At 39.5% G+C, this 19,801-nt stretch overlaps 1 protein-coding gene across 1 annotated transcript in view; it reads left to right on the plus strand.

Annotated features, from left to right (window-relative positions):
- FARSB (phenylalanyl-tRNA synthetase subunit beta) overlaps window positions 1–19,801 on the plus strand; it is a 71,237-nt gene that overhangs the window by 21,659 nt on the left and 29,777 nt on the right. Inside the window, exons 10-15 of the mRNA XM_040228488.1 lie at window positions 786–837; window positions 3,757–3,818; window positions 4,094–4,301; window positions 4,788–4,868; window positions 8,469–8,561; window positions 11,722–11,839. Coding sequence (XP_040084422.1) covers window positions 786–837; window positions 3,757–3,818; window positions 4,094–4,301; window positions 4,788–4,868; window positions 8,469–8,561; window positions 11,722–11,839 — 614 coding nt within the window. The remainder of the gene's footprint in view (window positions 1–785; window positions 838–3,756; window positions 3,819–4,093; window positions 4,302–4,787; window positions 4,869–8,468; window positions 8,562–11,721; window positions 11,840–19,801) is intronic.

Here is a 19,801-nt window from a genome sequence, read left to right on the forward strand (position 1 = left end):
TAGGGTCTTGTGCTAAATATAAAGATAAAAAATGTAGTTCCTGTAATTGGAACACATAATCTCTTTGGGGAGCTAAGACATGAATTAATAATGTAAAAGGTGATAAGTACTTTAAAAAGTTTCAGTGATGTTCTGGCTGTTTGTAAGGGCACATTACTGCTAGCTGAGCAGACCTCTTAGGGTCAGTGACAGGCTTTTTGTAAGGATCACTGGATTTGAGAATATAAACATGGAAGAATAGCAAAAAGAGCAGCTGAACAAAGAGAATCATATATAAAAGATTATATCAAAACATTATATCTTATATATACCAAAAAGACTATGGTATTTGTTCCAAGGCTAAGTTTTTATATAAAAAATTACTTCCCAAACCTATGTGGCCCTTACTAGATGCTAACATCTTTTTTTTTTAAGTTGATTTGCATTTTAGTGGTTGTGTCAGTCAGCTTTCCTTGTATAACAACATGACTCTGGTAAAGCCTGGAATGTGTGTATCAGTATCACTAAGGAGTTCCATCAAGGATGTGTGCTTGGCAGGACTGGGAGATAAACTGATTAAGGAGAGACACAAGAGCCACAGGAAATAGAATAGTAATGTTGTGCCTTGAGAGGATTAATCTAGACAGCAGTGTGGGACACGAATAGACTGTGTTGATTGTGCAGTTGTAGGCCAAGTGAACGTTGTGTTAACCTCACACATTTCTAGAATGTATGGCTCTTTTTTCCCCCTTAGGTTTTTGTTTTTATTTTTTTAATTCTATTTCTGTCTTTATTTTTGTTTTCAGGGTTGAAGCAGCTGAGGTCGTTTTTCCTAATGGAAAATTACATACCTTTCCAGTAAGTATAGAAGTGACTTGATGGTGATGACTTTGACAACAGTAACAGCAATAATAATAGCTATAGAGTGCTTGTGGTCTTTCTATGAGTCCATCTACCCACCTACATGCCAGGCGTGATGCCATGTGCATCACGTGGACTTAATTTTCACATTAACCCTATAAGGTTGGGTGCCACTATTAGGCCCTTGACCTTGAGATGTTAAATAGCTTGCCTATTACTATTGGTGGAGCTAGTGGCTTGCCTGCCTTATTACTAGTGGTAGAGCTAAGATTTAAGCTTGACAGTCCCAACACTATTTTATAGCACACTTCACTCCTGACACACTCCATTATACCACAGGAGTTATATACTGTAATTCCTGTGGTTTATACCCTTATCAACTAGGTAACTGGGTAATTTATAGTTTCACCCCTTTTAAGGTTATACCAACTTGATAGACATGAGTTTGAACAAGCTCCGGGAGTTGATGATGGACAGGGAAGCCTGGTGTGTTACAGTCCATGGGGTTGCAAAGAGTCGGTCACAACTGAGCGACTAAACTGAACTGAAGGTTACTCAGCCTTTCAAACTTAGTCTATTCACATTTGATTTACCAGTTGCAAAAGGCCATCACTGTAACTAACAAAATTACATCTAGATGTGTTAATAGAACTAATTTACTAGTAAGCACAATTATTGTGAAGATATGGGATCTTGATAAAAAATTCAAATTAGCATTCTTAAATAACTGAGCTTTTTTCCCCCAAGATGGCTTCGCATACACAGGGTGGCCACTCTAATACATTCTTTCAGTGTCACTATCAGTCTGGTTCTGATTCAGTGAGGCCATTCTTGGATGAGCTCTTTATCTTTGGATTTTTCATAATTCCTCTGTTACTTATGAAGTGAGTCAGAGCCTAGAATAATTTCTGCTCTTCAAATAGTTTTTAGAGTAGATAAAACCTGCCAAGATCAAAACCTTCCCCTTCCTGAAAACATTAGTATTTGGCATCATGTATTATTCTAGAGTATTTATTATAATTCAAAACAAATATGTAACTGTAGAAAGAAAATATTAGTCGCTCAGTCATGTCCGACTCTTTGCAACCGTATGGACTGTAGCCCACTGGGCTCCTCTGTCCATTGACTTCTCTAGGCAATACCACAATGGGTTGCCATTCTCCAGGGGATCTTGCTGACCCAGGGATTGAACCTGGGTCTCCTGCATTGGCAGGCAGATTCTTTACTGTCTGAGCCACTAGGGAAGCATAACTGAAATTTTGGGCTGTAGCTGTTTTTTTTTTTTTTTTAATTGATTTTAGTTACTGTTATCAGTTAACCTTTTTTATGTAACTACCCCAAGATTTACTGACTTAAGACAACAATCATTTGTTTATATCATGGTTCTGTGGTCAGCTGGGTAGTTTCCTAGGATCATCCCTGCCAAGCTCCTTCAGCTGGTCAGTAGGCTTGGCAGCTGGATGACCTGGGTCAGCCTCTCTTTCATGTTGCTTCTTGGCAGTGGGGTGAACAGGTCAAGTGTCTTATCACCCAGCAGCCTAGCTTGGATTTCTTTACCTAGTGGTGGTTGCATTCGGGTGGTAATGATGCTTCTTCTCTGAGAACTGCATTTTTTAGAAAATTTTGTATTGGGGTGTAGCCAATTAGCAAGCAGTGTTGTGGTAGTTTCAGGTGAGCAGCAAAGGGACTCAGCCACACATATACATGTATCCATTCTCCCCCAAACTCCCCTCCCATCCAGGCTGCCGCATAACACTGAGCAGAGTTCCGTGTGCTATACTGTAGGTCCTTGTTGGCTATCCATTTTAAATACAGCAGTGTGTACACATCCGTCCCAAACTCCCTAACTATCCCTTCCCTTCAGGCTTCCCCCTGGCAACCATAATCTGAAAACGGCATTTTGATTAGCAGGACTCTGGCCCATTGTCCTTACCTGAGTCCAAACAGGTGTTAAATTTATGGCCCTTTGGCTAGTGGCAGTTACACTTCTGAGAATAATTCAATGATAAATACTCATAGGTAAAGCCTGGATTTTATGTGTGTGTGTTCCTGTCTCACAAGGTAGAGTTGTGTACTGTTTGAAGGAGAGTGAGGACTAGTTCATCAGATGCTCCCAGCCCGGCTGGCTCCTGGAGCACCTTGATAGCTCGGACTGGAGCCTGGTTCCGTTCCCCCTCCTTCAAAAAAAAGAAGAGGAATGACTTCATAATACTCTTGGATTTAGTATGCTGGATAGTACAGTGCAATACATGAATTATTCTTTTTTGGTCATAAACACCTACTTGCATGAGATGAAATTGAAAGTCTTCCTCAGGATTTGTAAGCAATGTAGAAATGATGTAATGCACCAGTATTTTGCTGAGGAAAATGGTGATTGACCATGTAAAAGCAAAACATGTTTGGCATTTTGTAACGTTTCCAAGCTTCCGGTTGTCTGCTGCTGCTGCTAAGTCGCTTCAGTCGTGTCCGACTCTGTGCGACCCCATAGATGGCAGCCCACCAGACTCCCCCATCCCTGGGTTTCTCTAGGCAAGAATACTGGAGTGGGTTGCCATTTCCTTCTCCAATGCATGAAAGTGAAAAGTGAAAGTGAAGTCGCTCAGTCATGTCCGACTCTTAGCGACCTCATGGACTGCAGCCTACCAGGCTCCTCCATCCATGGGATTTTCCAGGCAAGAGTACTGGAGTGGGGTGCCATTGCCTTCTCCTCCAGTTGTCTACGAGTATCGATAGAATGTTCATTTACAAATATAATGTAACAAATCATGTTCTGAAATACCTAGTTTACTTTTGATGTCTGGCTCTAATGACAGTTGCTTGGGAGGGTAATGAAACTGCAACAACAAATTGAATTAGAAGCTAAGGCTGTATCTGGCAGAAGTGATTTAAGCTTCTCCAACTCTTTCTCTCTCTTAGGAACTGGCTTATCGAAAGGAGATGGTGAGAGCTGACCTAATTAACAAAAAAGTTGGGATCAGGTACACTCTGCATGCTTCATTTATTTATTTACTGTTGAATTCAAGAAAGAAGTGCACACATGACTGCTTAATTTTTCCTGAATGAATGCTTAGAGAGGTTTTTCTGTCCCTTCAGAGAAAGTTAAGTGATGACAGAGCCTCAGTTAGGATGTCGGGGGTCTTTTGGAATTCACAAAGACAGATTACTGTTTGAGGTAGTAGCATATTTTAAAACCAAATATAAACACGTTTTAAATAATCCAATGACATTTATGGTTTGTACGTTCCTGTTTCAGAGAAACTCCAGAAACTCTTGCCAAGCTTCTGACCAGGATGTGTTTAAAGTCAGAAGTCATAGGCGATGGGAATCAGATCGAGGTTGAAATCCCTCCGACCAGAGCTGACATTATCCACGCCTGTGATATCATAGAAGACGCAGCTATTGCTTACGGATATAACAACATTCAGATGACTCTGCCGAAAACGTACACCATAGCTAATCAAGTAAGATTGCACCCTTAAATAAACACTCCTTATTGTTAGAAACTGATTATTGAATGCCAGGAAGGCTTGGAGAGAAACAGAGCCTAGGAATTAAGCAGTCTTGGACATGCTTTGCTCTGAGAGGCATTTGCTGTGCAGAGGATACAAAACAGATGCCCCATTGATTAGAGTACGTTAAAAACCTGTGATGACTGGCTCTTTGAAGAAAGACAGGTTTTGAGTTTAGAGCCCTCCTTGCATCTCTAAGTAGGAGGTTCATTTTCTGATCCTGGGCCTGAAGGCAGAATGTGTGGGGGAGAGAGAGGGAGGGTTTTTACCTCTGAGGAGGGGTGTTGGGGTGGTGGGGAGGGGATGGTGAGGTAGTACAGTAATGATGGGACTAGAACATATTAGGGTGGAACGGCAGTTTCCTTTAAATGACAAGTTTTATAATTTTTTTTTTTAAGTGGGAAATTTTGTTGAAGTGAAATGATTTCTTTCCCCCAGTTTCCCCTAAATAAACTCACAGAACTCCTGAGACAGGACATGGCAGCTGCCGGATTCACCGAAGCACTTACCTTTGCTCTGGTATGTTGTACACGTGTTTTCTGTCCTGCTAATGGTTTTCTTTAAATCTCCAGATTCCTCATTCTGTGATGCTTTACATGAATTGATTAAGACTTACAAAATTTCCAAGCTTTAGAAGAATAACTTTTGTTACTTAGAGACTGTATAATTTCTGATACAGAAACGAAGATTTCTTTACTTAGTCACAGAAAAGTGTGAAGGACTAAACTAGTATCTGAGATAACAGACAACAGTGTATTTTAGAGTTTCATGTCATTGTTGAGGGCTCATGGTGAATTTCATAACCAGTTATTACATTAAAATTTTTAGTCTTGATTCAGTTGTGGTGTGCCCGCTAGATGCCGCCCTGGTTGAGGGCTTGTGGACTGTTCCACATTAAACTTGTTTCTTTGTCTTTGAACATGTTCACAAACATTTGCTTTGAGTTGAAAAGCTGACATAAAAGGCCTGAATCAGGAAATGAATTTTATTACAAAATCAGACGGAAATCTCCTTGCCCCAGCAGATTGACCATTTGAAGGAAGGGAAATGTGTGTGCAATTTGTAGTTTCTTTTTCTCTTTTGCTGAGCTGTTCTGTGGTGCCCACAGTGTAGTTCTTGAGAATTCAAGTCCGTTTCAGCTTAGCGACGTAGGGTAAAAACCAAAACAACCAGGAAAGCTCCCCCCGACTCAATTCCAGCCCTGAAATTCTCAGACTTTGATTTGCAGAAGAAAAGTAGTGGGGGTCACGTCCAGTACATGGAGGGTTGGTGTGGCGATGTGGCCTATCTCACGTCATTTTATTGATCATTTGTAATTCGTAGGATGTTCATGTTGGGAGGGACCTTCCAGACCTAGTCGGCTTAGTCGTTTCTCTGGCTTAGCAAGTCGTTCATTGAACAATATTTATGGAACATCTGTTACATGCCAGGCACTGCACTGGTGAGGGAGCCTGGGGCTGAGAGAATAAGCACCCGGCAAAGCACACACAGAGAGCAGGAGAAGTGTGACCAAAATCTGGCCTTTTCACTTCTAGAGGGGTGCTTTTTCCTTAGGTCGGACTGTGAAGGAACATTAGGTTTGAATACGGTGTTCATATATATGCACCATATATACATATGCTGTCAGGAACAGCAATGATTTCATGTGAAATGATATACACAAAAAGTCGCATAAGGAAATGTATTTTTTTTGGAAGTGTGTTCTGTTTCTTTAAATTACAGTAAGAGGCAAGGGAAGTGACTTTGTAAGTACATAGCCCCACGCATCTCAGGGGAGCCCATGCTCTGCCTGCTGACCAGTACCTAGGCTGCAAAAAGAATGGGTCTGGTGTGAAGGGCTTTATGTCCGAGATTCCGTCTCTCAGGGCAGCCCTGTGAACCAGGTGTTTCTGTCTGTCTCAGCAGTTAATCGAGGTAACTTGTTCCACTCCACGCAGCCAGTTGGCTGTGCACCAGGGATTCCAGACCAGGTCTGTCTGCACCCCAGGCCTGTGACTGATGGACTCCCACTAGGAGTCCATTCAGCTGTCCTAGGTCATGTCAATACACTGTCACAGTTCAGGGTGGGAGAAGTTAGGTGCTAGAGAGTTTCAGATTTGTAGTAACAGTTTTCCCATAGGAATGTCAACATTACAGATATTTATGGTTACATACTTCATGAGCAGACCTAAACATCACGGAGCCTTATATATCTAGTTTTGCATGAAAATAGCAGCACCTTCTTTTCATAAAACTCAGCCCTTGATTTCCCAAGCATAAGTACCTCACTTAGCATCATGATTTTTGCTATATTTCCAAAAGTAGTAATATTTTCTTTTATGTTAGCTCACTTTTAAAACTAAAAACCTACTTTAACCTTATTATAAGAATAGTATTCATAAAAATTATGGGCTTCATTTACTCGAAACATTTTTTTCTAGCACTTTAAAACACATAAATATTAACATTGATAAACATTTCATCCTGTATACCCCCATTACTACCCCTTCAAGATACCTGATTTAAATTTCTTCTTATCTCTGTCCTTTGTCATCCATCATCACAATAAAGTGGAAGTCACTCAGATACCTAGCTGGGCAAGCTGTGTGTCTGTGGGGCCATTTTCATTTATACAGACAGTACTGGTTCTGTTTGAGAATAGATTGCATTGTGTAAATTGCGTTTCCTAGTTGATTGGTCACATTATATCTAACTCTTGTTTTAAAAATTCCTCCATTTATGGAGGAAAAAATGTTTATTCCCACTGTGCCTGCCACTGTTCCTCACCACTGCAGCTATGGTGGTTCAGGAGCTCTTTTCTGCTGTGCCTGAATGTGTCTTCAGAATCTTTTCCAAAAGAGTGAGGCAGAAGTCTTTAGAACTGACAGTGGCATAAAAGCCATCTAAACCCGTTCGTTTTTTTTTTAAGTGAAATACAGACCACTAGTCCTTGAGGACAATTATGTAGAACAGTGGAATGAATATCACCCAATGTTGGAAAACAGAAAAGAGTAATCTGATGATACATCAGTTTTCATGTTAATTTTAAAACTCTGAATGTTAGCATTAAAATATGTGATAATTGTTTATTGTTAATAGTGAATTATTACCATCATTAATGGGCTTCACTGGTAGTTCTAATGATAAAGAACCGCCTGCAGTATAAGAGACCTGAGTTTGATTACTGGGTCGGGAAGATCCCCTGGAGAAGGAAATGGCAACCCACTTCAGTATTCTTGCCTAGAGAATCCCCATGGACAGAGGAGCCTGGTGGGCTACAGTCTGTGGGGCTGCAAGAGCCAGACACGACTTAGTGACTAAACCACCACCAGTCATCATTAATATTTTTTGATCACTGACTTTGTGCCAAGCGTTCTGTTTATTTATCTCACTACATTTATTTGACTTGCTGTATCTCCTAGTCATTGAGTTTTATTTTCATAATTCTGCCTACCATCCTGGTTTTTAAGAGTGGGTGGTGGGTGAGTGGGTTTTGGTAGGTGAGTGCTTAGGAGTTGGTTTATGACCCGGAGCTTCATCAAGCACGTATGCACAGAAGTTAAATGACATAACTCAGGCCACTTGAATTCTTTTCTCAGTTCTACCCACTGTTCTGCCACAAGTCTGTGTGGATTTTGCAGAGGTTACAATAGTAGTCAAAACAGAAAGCTGTGTGAACACCAAGGAGGGAGAGAATTTCTTCCTGGAGTCATTAGGGATATTTTTATGGAAGAGATGTCTTTTAAGTAGAATCTTGGAGGGAGGTGGTAGCCACAAGTTGGGTGGGAAGGCATTTCAGGTAAAGGTATGGAAAAGTAAACAGTTCAGGGAATGAGAAGGGAATTGTCGGAGATTGGACTGCTGAGGTCAATGTAGGAGGGCCCAAGTACAGGCTATACCACCAACTCCATGTGAAAAAATGTGCTTTAGCTCTGCTCCATGGTTAGAACTCTGGTAAGGGAACTATTAATGTTGAATTGCATCTGCTGTAGACCTGATGTAATTGATATATGCTTATTCTTAGTTTACTGATTTATATCTTATGCATCACATGAGACTATTACAAGTTGTTACAGCATTAAATTCTTTAAGATTTAGTCATTGTGTTTCCATATTGATCTATTTTCATGTATTCCTTAGTGTTCCCAAGAAGATATTGCTGACAAACTGGGTATGGATATCTCTGCAACCAAGGCTGTCCACATAAGTAATCCTAAAACGGCCGAATTCCAGGTAAGGGTTTTAAGTAGATAAGAAAATGGGTAAAAACTGAGAGGCAGTACATGAGTTATGAAGTCTTGTCAGTTGTTTTATCTCAGGGGGCAGAATTTTAGAGCTTCTTTAGAATCTCTTCTTGGATAAGTTTATGATGGGTTCTTATATACTTTGCTGACAAAACTTCTTAGGACATTTTATAATCTTTTCTTGATTAGCTGTATAGGTTGTTCTTACTTGCTTAGTGCTAACTAGCCCAGCCTTTCTTATCTCAACTTTTCATTTCACAATTGATTTTTTTAAAAAATATTTTCAGGTTTCTACCTGTGTATGAGTGAATCAATACCTGTTCCCAGAGCCTCCATTAAGTCTTTCGCTTTGAAATGAGTCGTTATGCCAGTTCTAGACTCTGCTGACTGTGCCTTTCATTGTGATTGTCTCGTGTTTTGGCAATTTCATGTCAAGGTTATGATACATATTTAAATGAGAGTGATACTCCCTTAGAAGTAAATGTTAAGTGATTACATTATAGATTAGTGCACAAACTATAAAAAGCATTTCAAAGTTATAATGTCTTATTAATAGGTTTGAATTGTCTTACCTTTCATACTTTAATAAGCTCACTCTTTTTTCTTATGTATGCATATCTGTGATTTGTTTGGGCTTCCCCCATGGCTCACCAGTAAAGAATCCACCTGCTAATACAGGAGATGTGAGTTTGACCCCTGGGTTGGGAAGATCCCCTGTAGGAGGGCACAGCAACCCACTCAAGTTTTCTTGCCTGGAGAATCCCGTGGACAGAGGAGCCTGGCGGGCTACAGTCCATGCAGTTGCAAAAAGTCAGATACAACTGAAGCAACTGAGCATGCATGCATGATTTGTTTAACTGAGGCTTTAGGGAAGATTGTGTCTATTAGACTCATTCTAGCATCAAAGGGAATGTTAGAATTGGAAGGAAATGCTTTTAAGAAAGTTAATTTCATCTGAATTTTGTGATTTGTGAGTTTCTTTGGATCTTGATTTTCACTTTTAAAAGTAGTAGCTGAATTAGTTCTTGACATTCTAAAGTTCTAAAAATGTTAAATTTAGATTTCTTTTTTAAAGTTAGATTTAATTAGTAGAACAACTTACAGGTAGAACAGGGAAGCCTAATGCGCTGCAGTCCATGGGGTCATAGAGTCTGACACGACTGAGTCACTGAAGAACAACCAACTGTGGCAGATTAGAGCTAAACTAAGTAACTAATTGGTAATAATATGCATCAGGGACTTGAGTTCTGTCTCCGTATTCAGTGTCAGAACTTTGAAAAATCCTTACGCTAGTTTAGAAGGATTGTAGTAATGAGTTTTTATATTTTGTTTTCTGAGGCCCACTGGCTTTTCTAAGATGTCGTAGGTGTTCTTTTTAATAAGAGGTACTCAAATTCATTTGGATAGAATGGAACAGGTGTTGATTCACTCATTATAAATGGGTGGAAATTTTTCAGTAAATCTTAATAGATTTTTGAGTGTTTTTCCAAGTGTTTTTTTTTTTTCCTTCTAGGTTCACTTATCAAGCTTGATAGATATCTTACAGTGTGATAATGTTAGGTTCTTTAGGGTTTACATCCTGCCTATTTTATATAAGTGGAAAGAAAATAAATCAGAAGCACATTAAATGTCACTGTAAATAGCTGTACTTTAGCACGCATAAGAATCAATATTTCTGCGTTAAATACATGAGAGATGAGAGTCTGTGTTTTAGATTTGGCAGATTCTGTATTTTACCCTCACTTTACAAATAGCTATGTCCTACCATTACTAATGTGGCTAACAAGTTTATATTTATTTATGGTTAAAATAAATGTACATTGTTCATGGTCTTCTATCAGTTTATTGTCTAAGCTTATTCTTTCTTTTGCTCAATTCTTAACTTTGGGCTATTTTTTGGTAGTAGATATGTTAGAAAATGGATGAAATAAGAGAAGTGTTACTTACTGAAGTATGTGAAATTTAACTATAATTGTAAAGACAATTACAGAATATTACCATATCCCCTTAAATTAACAACAGTATTCCTAATATCCTTAAATATCTAATTATTGTTCAAATTTTCTCAAGATTCTTTTATTTTTAAAAATTTTTTAATTGAAAGGTAATTGCTTTATAGAATTTTGTTGTTTTCTGTCAAACCTCCACATGAGTCAGCCATAGGCATACATATGTCCCCTCCCTCTCATTTTAATTGTTTGTTTGATTTGGGATTCAAATGAAGTTCATACTTCAATGTGATATTGATTGATGTGCTTCTTAGTCTCTCTTAATCCACAGGTTGTCCCTCTATCCATTCATCTCTTCCTCTGTCTCTGTCCTCTTTTCACTTTGTGGAAGAAACTGGATCACTTACCCTGTGGAGTTCTCACATTTAGGGTTTTGTTGACTATATTCTGGTGGTCCCCTTATCAGTTCAGTTCAGTTCAGTCACTCAGTCGTGTCCGACTCTTTGCAACCCCATGAATTATAGCACGCCGGGCCTCCCTGTCCATCACCAACTCCTGGAGTTCACTCAGACTCACGTCCATCAAGTCAGTGATGCCATCCAGCCATCTCATCCTCGGTCGTCCCCTTCTCCTCCTGCCCCCAATCCCTCCCAGCATCAGAGTCTTTTCCAGTGAGTCAACTCTTCACATGAGGTGGCCAAAGTACTGGAGTTTCAGCTTTAGCATCATTCCTTCTAAAGAAACCCCAGGGCTGATCTCCTTCAGAATGGACTGGTTGGATCTTCATTAAGAATGAAATAACTATGCACGTTTTCCTGTTTGTTTTGGCTACTAAGCTGAAAACTGTGGTCACATAGCAGCTCATGGCAGCTTCATGGTTTTTTGTAGTGCCTACGTATTTGTGTCCTGTTTTCCTCATTGTCCAGGTATTTTTTATTGCATTTACATTTTCCCTGGTCCTAGTTTTTAAACATGTGGTTTAATTTATGTTTAATCTATATAAAATATTTGTATTTCTTGTAATCTACTTCAGTTACTTTGTGAAATAAAGCAGAACATGAAGTCCTGAAATTAAAAATTTTAAATGACTGGGATATTTAGGCATTGCATTTTCCAAAAGTCTTCCTGTGAGACCACAAAGTCTTGAACTAAACATTTAATTCCTATTTGGTCAGTGCAATTTCACGTCTTCTCCTGCAGGTGGCACGCACGACCCTTCTTCCTGGCCTCCTCAAGACCCTAGCTGCCAATCGGAAGATGCCACTTCCTCTGAAGCTGTTTGAAATCTCTGACATTGTAATAAAAGATTCTAGCAGAGGTAAGAATGAGTCACCTTTGATTTGTATATTTAAAGCATTTTTTATTATGAAAATTTCAACTGTATATAAAAGTAGAGAAAATAATGTAACTACTCCTGTGATTCCAGCACCCAGCTTCAACAGTTATCAACACACATGTGGCCAGGCTTCCTTCATGTCTACTCCAACCCACCGCCCCATATTAGAGTAGTGTAAATCCTAGACATCATATCATTTCAGCAACAAACACTTTAGTTTCTGTTTCTGAAAGATAAGGAATATCACTGGTTTGGCTTTTTTTTTTTAATAACCCAACACTGTTATTATATCATTAAATATCTAGCTAGTGTTTGAATTTTTCCAGTTGTTTCATAAAGTTAATTTTCATTACTGATTTGTGTGAATCAATCCAGGCAAGGGCCAGCTACTTGACTGTAGTATCTCTTATTTTTAATAGAAAACAAATTTTAACTGGGTTTAGTAATATTTATGAAGAGCCCTATTAAAACCTCAACCTGAAAAGCACTGTGGAGTACTTCTTTTTTCCTTATGTTGTGATTTATGTGTATCATTTTGACATACTTTATATCTTACCATTCTGGTTTAGCAGTGATTGTTCCTATCAGTGTTGTCCAGTGATTATAAATCTGTTTTACCAGTTTTTGCTTCTTTTGAGTATGGTCTGAACTTGTTAGTACAGCAGGTTGTTTCATCTAGTATTTGGAATATAGTGGTTATTTAATAAATATATTAAGTATGTATTAAGGACTTAAACCTGATTTCCCAGAAAGCCAGTCTCATTCAGCTTTCTCCATATCTTCAGCTCTATATTAAAGTTTGACTTGACTGTTTGGAGTTGCGTGTATGGTATCTCTTGGTGAGCAGTGCCCTCAAAGGACTAAATTACTGGCAGTGTTTCTTTTGAGTCCCTGGATTTAACTGTTGAAGTCCCAGCAGTATTTATTCAGTCTACTGCAGACTCTGCAAAATTCAGTGTGTTGCTCTGAATCAATTCACAAAAGAAGAGGCCTTTTCCTCAGTTTCTCCTGAAGAGGACAATATGGCATCATTGTGACTCCCAGAAAGTAGTCAAGAACCACTGACTGTAAACCGGCCTGTGTTAGAGGTACAGCTACCTTGACTGTTTGTGGTGGACTGTCCATCACAAACCTTCCAGCCGAAGGCTGGATTCCGTCTGCTCCCCAGTATATAGCCTGTCTTCAGTTAACAGTGTCACCGTGCATTTGTACGGTGCTTTTTGCTTTTCAAAAAAAGTTTTTTTTAAGGTACTTTTTCTTTTTTGATTGTTAAAACATCTCGGAGGCAAGTGGGACAAAATATTGTCCCCATTTAATATGCTGGAAAATTAAGACAAAAAACCGGTAATTTGTTCAGAGTCGCTTAAAATGAGGAACTTAGGGCTCGGGCCAGGATTTTGGTATCAGTGCCCATATCCTTAGAGAATAAAATTTCATTTTCATATCAGTCCCTGTAGAATGTTCTTTGGGTGATAAATCTGCTGTAACAGAAAAGACATCTTCAGTGCCAGCTGCAAATAGTTTTGAGGGTTCTTAGTGCCTCTAACCATCCTTTGGTATAGATAACTGAGAATTTGTTATTATCCCAATGTCAATTTTTTCTGTTAACTTTGACTTGTTATCTATCATACTAGTTCTTTGAGTTTTATGTTTTCATCCTTGATGATCCATTCATATTTCTAAATATAGCTGCTGCTGCTGCTGCTAAGTCGCTTCAGTCGTCTCTGACTCTGTGCAACCCTGTAGATGGCAGCCCACCAGGCTCCCCCATCCCTGGGATTTCCCAGGCAACAATACTGGAGTGGGTTGCCATTTCCTTCTCCAATGCATGAAAGTGAAAAGTGAAAGTGAACTCGCTCAGTCCTATCTCTTAGCGACCCCATGGACTGCAGCCTACTAGGCTCCTTCATCCATGGGATTTTCCAGGCAAGAGTACTGGAGTGGGGTGCCATTGCTTTCTAAATATAGGGTTAGGTTAATTACTTGAAATTTTGTCAAAAGTTCTGTAATACTATTTCAGCACCAGGCCTCTTCCATAGTAGCAGAGGCTCCTTGCAGGGCTCCCTGCTCTCAGGCAGGCAACTTGGAGCCTGGAGGGTGTGAGTGAGAGGCAAGCTGCAGTCCTCACAGTTGCCATGGGAAGGCTTTGCCATAGGCGTGGAGCATTTCACTCTACTGCAGTGCTGGGTAGGGGTGCCTTTGCTGGGTTTCTTTTTCTCTGTGTTTCTTGGAAAGGCCCCAAGGCCCATGCGTGGAGGTTGAAAGAGAGTTGTTCTTAAATATGAGTGCCTTAGGCCATCATTGAACCAATCACCCTGGTGATGATTCAGAAACCCCATCCGTATATGTACTTTTTAACTTGAAGATTTGTATTTCTGCTGCACTTTTGTTTCCTCAGAAAGACTAGCTCTTCTCTCTGCAGCAGACCTCTTTTATAACTGTGTTTAGTTGTGATCATTCTGCTCTGTTTTCCACATCAATCCATTTTTTAACTGCTACTACTTTGGTCTGCTGTCTTGCACCATTATGGCTTATTCTTTTTCCTTAAAATTTTCTGTCATACCAATGGCATTCAAGGAATAAAGAAGAGGTAAATGTGCTCAGGAAGTCTACCATCTTGAAAATATAGGTTTGCTTTAATTTATGTGGAGTGTGTTTCCTGTTTAGGTAGGCCTGGATTCTGTTTCATAGCAGAAGCGTTTCTGGTGGATTATTCTCACTGTGGACCTGTGGCCTCCCTGCCTGTCGTCTGCTGTGCAGAGAGGACTCTGCAGGAGAGGGAGCTTGGCTCTGCAGGTCCTCGAGGGACTCTGCAGCCAGAGAGCCCTCATTTGAGCCCTGGTTCTGCCATTTGTTGTTCTGTCGCTAAGTTGTATCCGACTCCCTGTAACCCCATGGACTGCAGCACGCCAGGCTTCCTGTCCTTCACTATTTCCTGGAGCTTGCTCAAACTCATGTCCATTGAGTCAGTGATGCCATCCAACCCGTCTCATTCTCTGTCGGTCTTACCAGCTGCTTAACTTTAGACAGTTTAATTTTTCAGTGCCTCAGTTTCCTTATCTGTACAGTGAGAACAATAGAACTTTTTTCATGAGATTTGTTGTAAAAGTTAAGCCACATAGAAAGTTGCAGCCACATAATAAGCACTGTTTAGTGTGTGCTCTGTCAGGGTATTAGCAGTCCCTAAGGCCAGATACCTAGCATCTTGAGGTCTCTGGAAATTTTGAGAATGAATTAAAAATTGGCTCGTCATTAAAGGCTTAATATCACCTTGCTAACACAAGTGGGACTCACTTTTATCCTAACTTTTGACTTAATTGGTTTTTCTTCTGTTGTACACTTTTGTTTTTTAAGGAAAAGAAAACCCAAACATACTGTGGGAATTTACTTAAAATAAGAAGGTTTGTTTTTTGAGCAGTTTATCACCTACTTCTTTTCAGTGAATTAGGGGTGTTTTTACTGTCTCTCAAACCAGGAATCGTCTCTCTTTTGGATTTACATTAGCCATTTCCTCCTAAATAATGAAACAGTTTTGAAGAAAAAAATCTAGATCATCAAAGGTAAAATGATAGAGCAGTCTTCCAGTTAACTGTAAAAGTGTCCCAACTTTTCACTGGTGAGGGCAGTACTCAAACTATTGATTGAAAAAGGGTGAAGGTGTGTGGGAAGAGTGGTCAAGACATTCTCATTCGTTGTACTGCTAGAATGTAGTTTTCAAGTTCCTTTTCTTCACCAGGGACCTGCTTGGAATGAGAGAAAGGTTGCCAGCTTTGAGACAGACCAATGAACAGTTTTTACAGGTTGTGTTGCAAGGGAGTGTGTAAGACACCCTGATCACACAGAGAAGGGAGTGACAGCTGCCACTAAGTGGTTTTGTGATGTTGGGGAAAACCCAGCACTCTCAGCATCCCTTCAGTTTTGTGTAGCCAAGCATGTCTTCCAAGATGGAAATGGAAAGGGAATCTGTACTGGATTCAGAGTGATTCCCACAAATTCTGTCTGACCTGCATTCCTGGGAGAGTGGATGAAAGCCCCTCAGCCCCTATTTGACCTCATTAGACAGTTTCGTATGCCATTGTGGACTTTTCCACTGTCCATGACATGGGGCTGGCAGCCTGCCCAGTGAGAGACTTGGGCACCCTCCTCAGTGAGGGTTTCCACTCTGAGTCAGACACAATCCTGTTCTTTGAAGCTGAGCTCGTCACTGCATTTGTTGAATCATAAGATCTGCAGTTGCTGCAACGTTTTTTTTTTTTAAAAATTAGTCCTGACTCAAGGGACTAAGCTGATTTATCCTTTTTATTGGGTAGAGTGATGTGTGTCTCTGAAACAAGAAGTTAAATTTAGATTCTGCTGTGGAATTATCAGCTTTATTATAACAACGAAGCCCAATAGAGGCTGAACTGAAGCCATCAGATCAGACTGCCGTGTGACTAACTGGTCTTTTTCAGTTGTTACGTTTGTCTTTTCAGTGTGGAGGAGAAACTGCAAACAAAATAGTAAAAGATTACTTCAGAAGAGCAGTTGTGGAGTGGGATTGCTAACCTTTGTGCCCACAAATGCAAATATATTTTGCTAAGTCCCACACTCTGGCTTTTTATTAAGTGCAGATTGAATTCTGCCTGTCACAGTTTATTCCACAGTGGTCCTTGAAGCTGCCAGGATGCCTCGAAGCTCACAATAATGGCAGGAGAACAAGCGTCATAGGGCTGAGTCTAGGTTGAAAAGGAATGATAGAAGGAAGACTTAGTTTGGCTTTGTAGAGGAAGTATATAGGGTGATTTACATTTAGCATGGTATGGACTTCCCTGGTGGTCCAATGGCTAAGGCTCCATGCCCCCAATGCAGGGGGCCCGGGTTTGATCCCTAGTCAGGGAACTAGATCCTATGTGCTGCAACTAAAGAGTTCACATGCTGCAGCTAAGGCCTGGCACAGCCAAGTCAATAAATACATTAAAATATTTTTTAAAGGAAACATTTACATTTAAATAAATACATTTAGCATAATGCAATCATCCAGTTGTCCGTTGACATATATCAGTGATGATCATATTGTGCCTTAAAGAATTTTTGCTGTTTGCTTAGTCACTGAGTCCTGCCCAAATCTTTGTGACCCCATGGAGTGTAGCCCGCCAGGCTCCTCTGTCTTTGGGGATTTTCCAGGCAGGAATACTGGAGTGGATAGCCTTGCCCTCCCCAGGGGATCTTCCCAACCCAGGTATCGAAGCCAGGTCTCCTATACGGCAGACAGATTCTTTACTGTCTGAGCCACTAGGGAAGAATTTGGGTTTCTAATATTTGTTCTAGTAGGAGAAATGGGTTAAAGGCCCTTGACCTGAGGAAGGTCCAGTTACCTCACTGGCCTCAGCAAGGACACTTGCTCCAAACCTTCACTTCTTGCTCAGACCATTCTTGCAGAGCATTGCTTCAGTTGTGGTAGGGCTGTATTCTGCCCTGCCAAATTGCTGCTTAAATAGTTCCTAAACCTTCTCATTCTCCCTGCAGCTTTTCTAAATCAGAGAATGCTCTACTTCTTATGCTGCTTAGCTTGGATGTGGAAATCCAGAAATTTTTTTTTTAAACTTTGGAAGGTAATTTTTTTTAATCTTTAATATATTTAAGATTCTTGTCTGTTCTACTCCCTGCACCACCATGGCTCCTGAAACATAGCTGATTCACTGTTCTTCTATGATTTGGTTTGTTCCTTCTGTTTGCTGTTGGTTTGCACCTTTTATGTATCTGTTCTATATTGTAACCTACTAAAATAAAGGGGCCCAATCTTTGTAGTTTTTCATATAATTCTTTGCTTGATAAAAAGCTCAGTGAAAGCATTTTCATTATGAGCTTGTAAAATACTTCACCTCTGAGAAATTGTCCATTAATTCTGCAGCCATTAAATATTAGGAGATTATCTAGCGTCCACATGTGGAATGTGGCTCTCTGAAGAGAGCTTATGTCATCAGTCTGGATTAATTTAATTTTACTACTTTATATTTTTGGCATGTAGAATTTCCAATTAATAATTCAAAAAGTATGGGTGTAGGGAACATTGACCTTAACAATATTTGAAGTAGCATCATTCACATGTGTGATGGCATCTTAACTGGGTAAATAACATCATTTTTAATATAGAAAGTTATTTTAGTATATTTGGCTCAACATAGTTAAGATCTCCTAACGTGACTATAATGTGCTCTGTCATGCGTTGAATATTGTATTTTTTTAATAGATAAAAATCCATTCCAGGTTCATGTTAACAAAATAAAAGCCAGCCCACAAGGATGTAGCATTTTCCTTCATGCATTGAGAAGGTCATAGTTTTTTTCCTCACATTTGTTTCTTGGCCTTCAGCATTATTTGAAAAAGATAAGTCTCTACTTCAGTGCTGTAATATAGAAGTGCTTTAAGGGAAATTGTTCTTAAGTTTTATTATGTTTGTTTTTAAAATTGAAAATGTATTTGTAATATCTTTAAGAACTTTCCCAAATACATATTTTTAAGAGTAATTCTATTTTCACATTAAAAAATAAAACCACGTGTCCACCTTTTCCCAAATCCTGCTCCTTTAATTAGTTGCCAGACATTCTCTGCATATTTAACTGTGTGTTTTACATTTCTGTATGTAGCCGCAGATCCAGGTACTTTTTAGTGTTCATACAAATAGAATTATGCTTTTTCTGTCTTATTCTGTACTTTTGCCCTATGAATGCATTCTGTCTACCTCATTGCTTGTTGTTGTTGTGTGTGTGTGTGTGTTTCCTTTATATTTTGGCTTCAGCATGTGGGATCTTAATTCCCCGACCAGCGATTGAACTTGTGTCCCCCTGCATGAGAAGGTGGAGTCTTAACCACTGGACCAACAGGGAAGGCCCCCCCGCATTCTTTTTAATGGCTGCATAGCATTCCATTGTGTGGATATACTGTAATGTATTTACTCAGACTGTTATGATGACTTTAGATTGTTACCAGGGTTTTGCTAAAATACATCTATTGTAATGAGCATCCTAGTACTCTTATACAAATATGTATTTTTTGAAGTTGGTCAGTCCATAGGTTTGAGCATTAAATGTTTGCTACCTTGTCAAATTCTCTACTTTAAAAAGGATTTTTTTTAAAACACAAATTTGCAGTCCTATCAAAAGTGCTTAAAAGTTCCTGTTCTTCCACATTAGATCTAATTTTTAATGGTGTATGTCTTAACGAGATTCTTACAGCTTTTGTGAATCATTAGGCCTACTCTGAATTTCTTCTGAAGGTAAGTAAAATTTGCAATATAAGCTATCATCTCATGGGTGCCACCAATGTTAGAGAAATTTGTTGGATGGAATAAACTAAAGATCAGGATGATTTTTTATGTTCTGAGCTTGGCCAGACAGTTATTCTCAAGCTCAGTATCAGCCACCAGTTGATCTGGGAGCTTTATTGGTTTCCCAGTAGGCTTTCTCCTAGTATCTTCATTTGGGCTTCTCTGTGAATGTGAGAAGAGAGATGGAAAGATTGACCTGGAGACTCTGTCATTTTCCATTCTGTGCCATTTATGATAACTTAACCTAACACCCCTAATTTGTTTTTAATCATTCGTCCTTTGGTGAAAGAGAGTCTACACTAAGCAGAAGCCTGTTGTAAAAATTTGAATTGTATGCAATAGTCATTTACTAAGGGACTTTGTGTATCACTTTTCCCCTTTTTTTCTTCCTTTATAAAATCATTTGGCATGTTCTTGCAGCTTCCAGAGTTGTAGCAGCTACCCCTCCTCTTGGTGGTTTAGATCAGCCTCTCCAGGCATTACTTTGAAGTCTGTGAAAGACACTGGTAATTTAGGCTGACATACTTGGCAGGCTCATTTAAAAGGCAGAATTGTGTGATGGCATGACACAAGAGGTCTGTTAACTGAGTTATAAAGAACTGAGCATTTCCAACAAACCCTAGTTTTGGCATGAAATT

This window comes from Oryx dammah, unplaced genomic scaffold (genome assembly GCF_014754425.2).
Source record: "Oryx dammah isolate SB20612 unplaced genomic scaffold, SCBI_Odam_1.1 HiC_scaffold_27, whole genome shotgun sequence".
Taxonomy (NCBI): Eukaryota; Metazoa; Chordata; class Mammalia; order Artiodactyla; family Bovidae; genus Oryx; species Oryx dammah.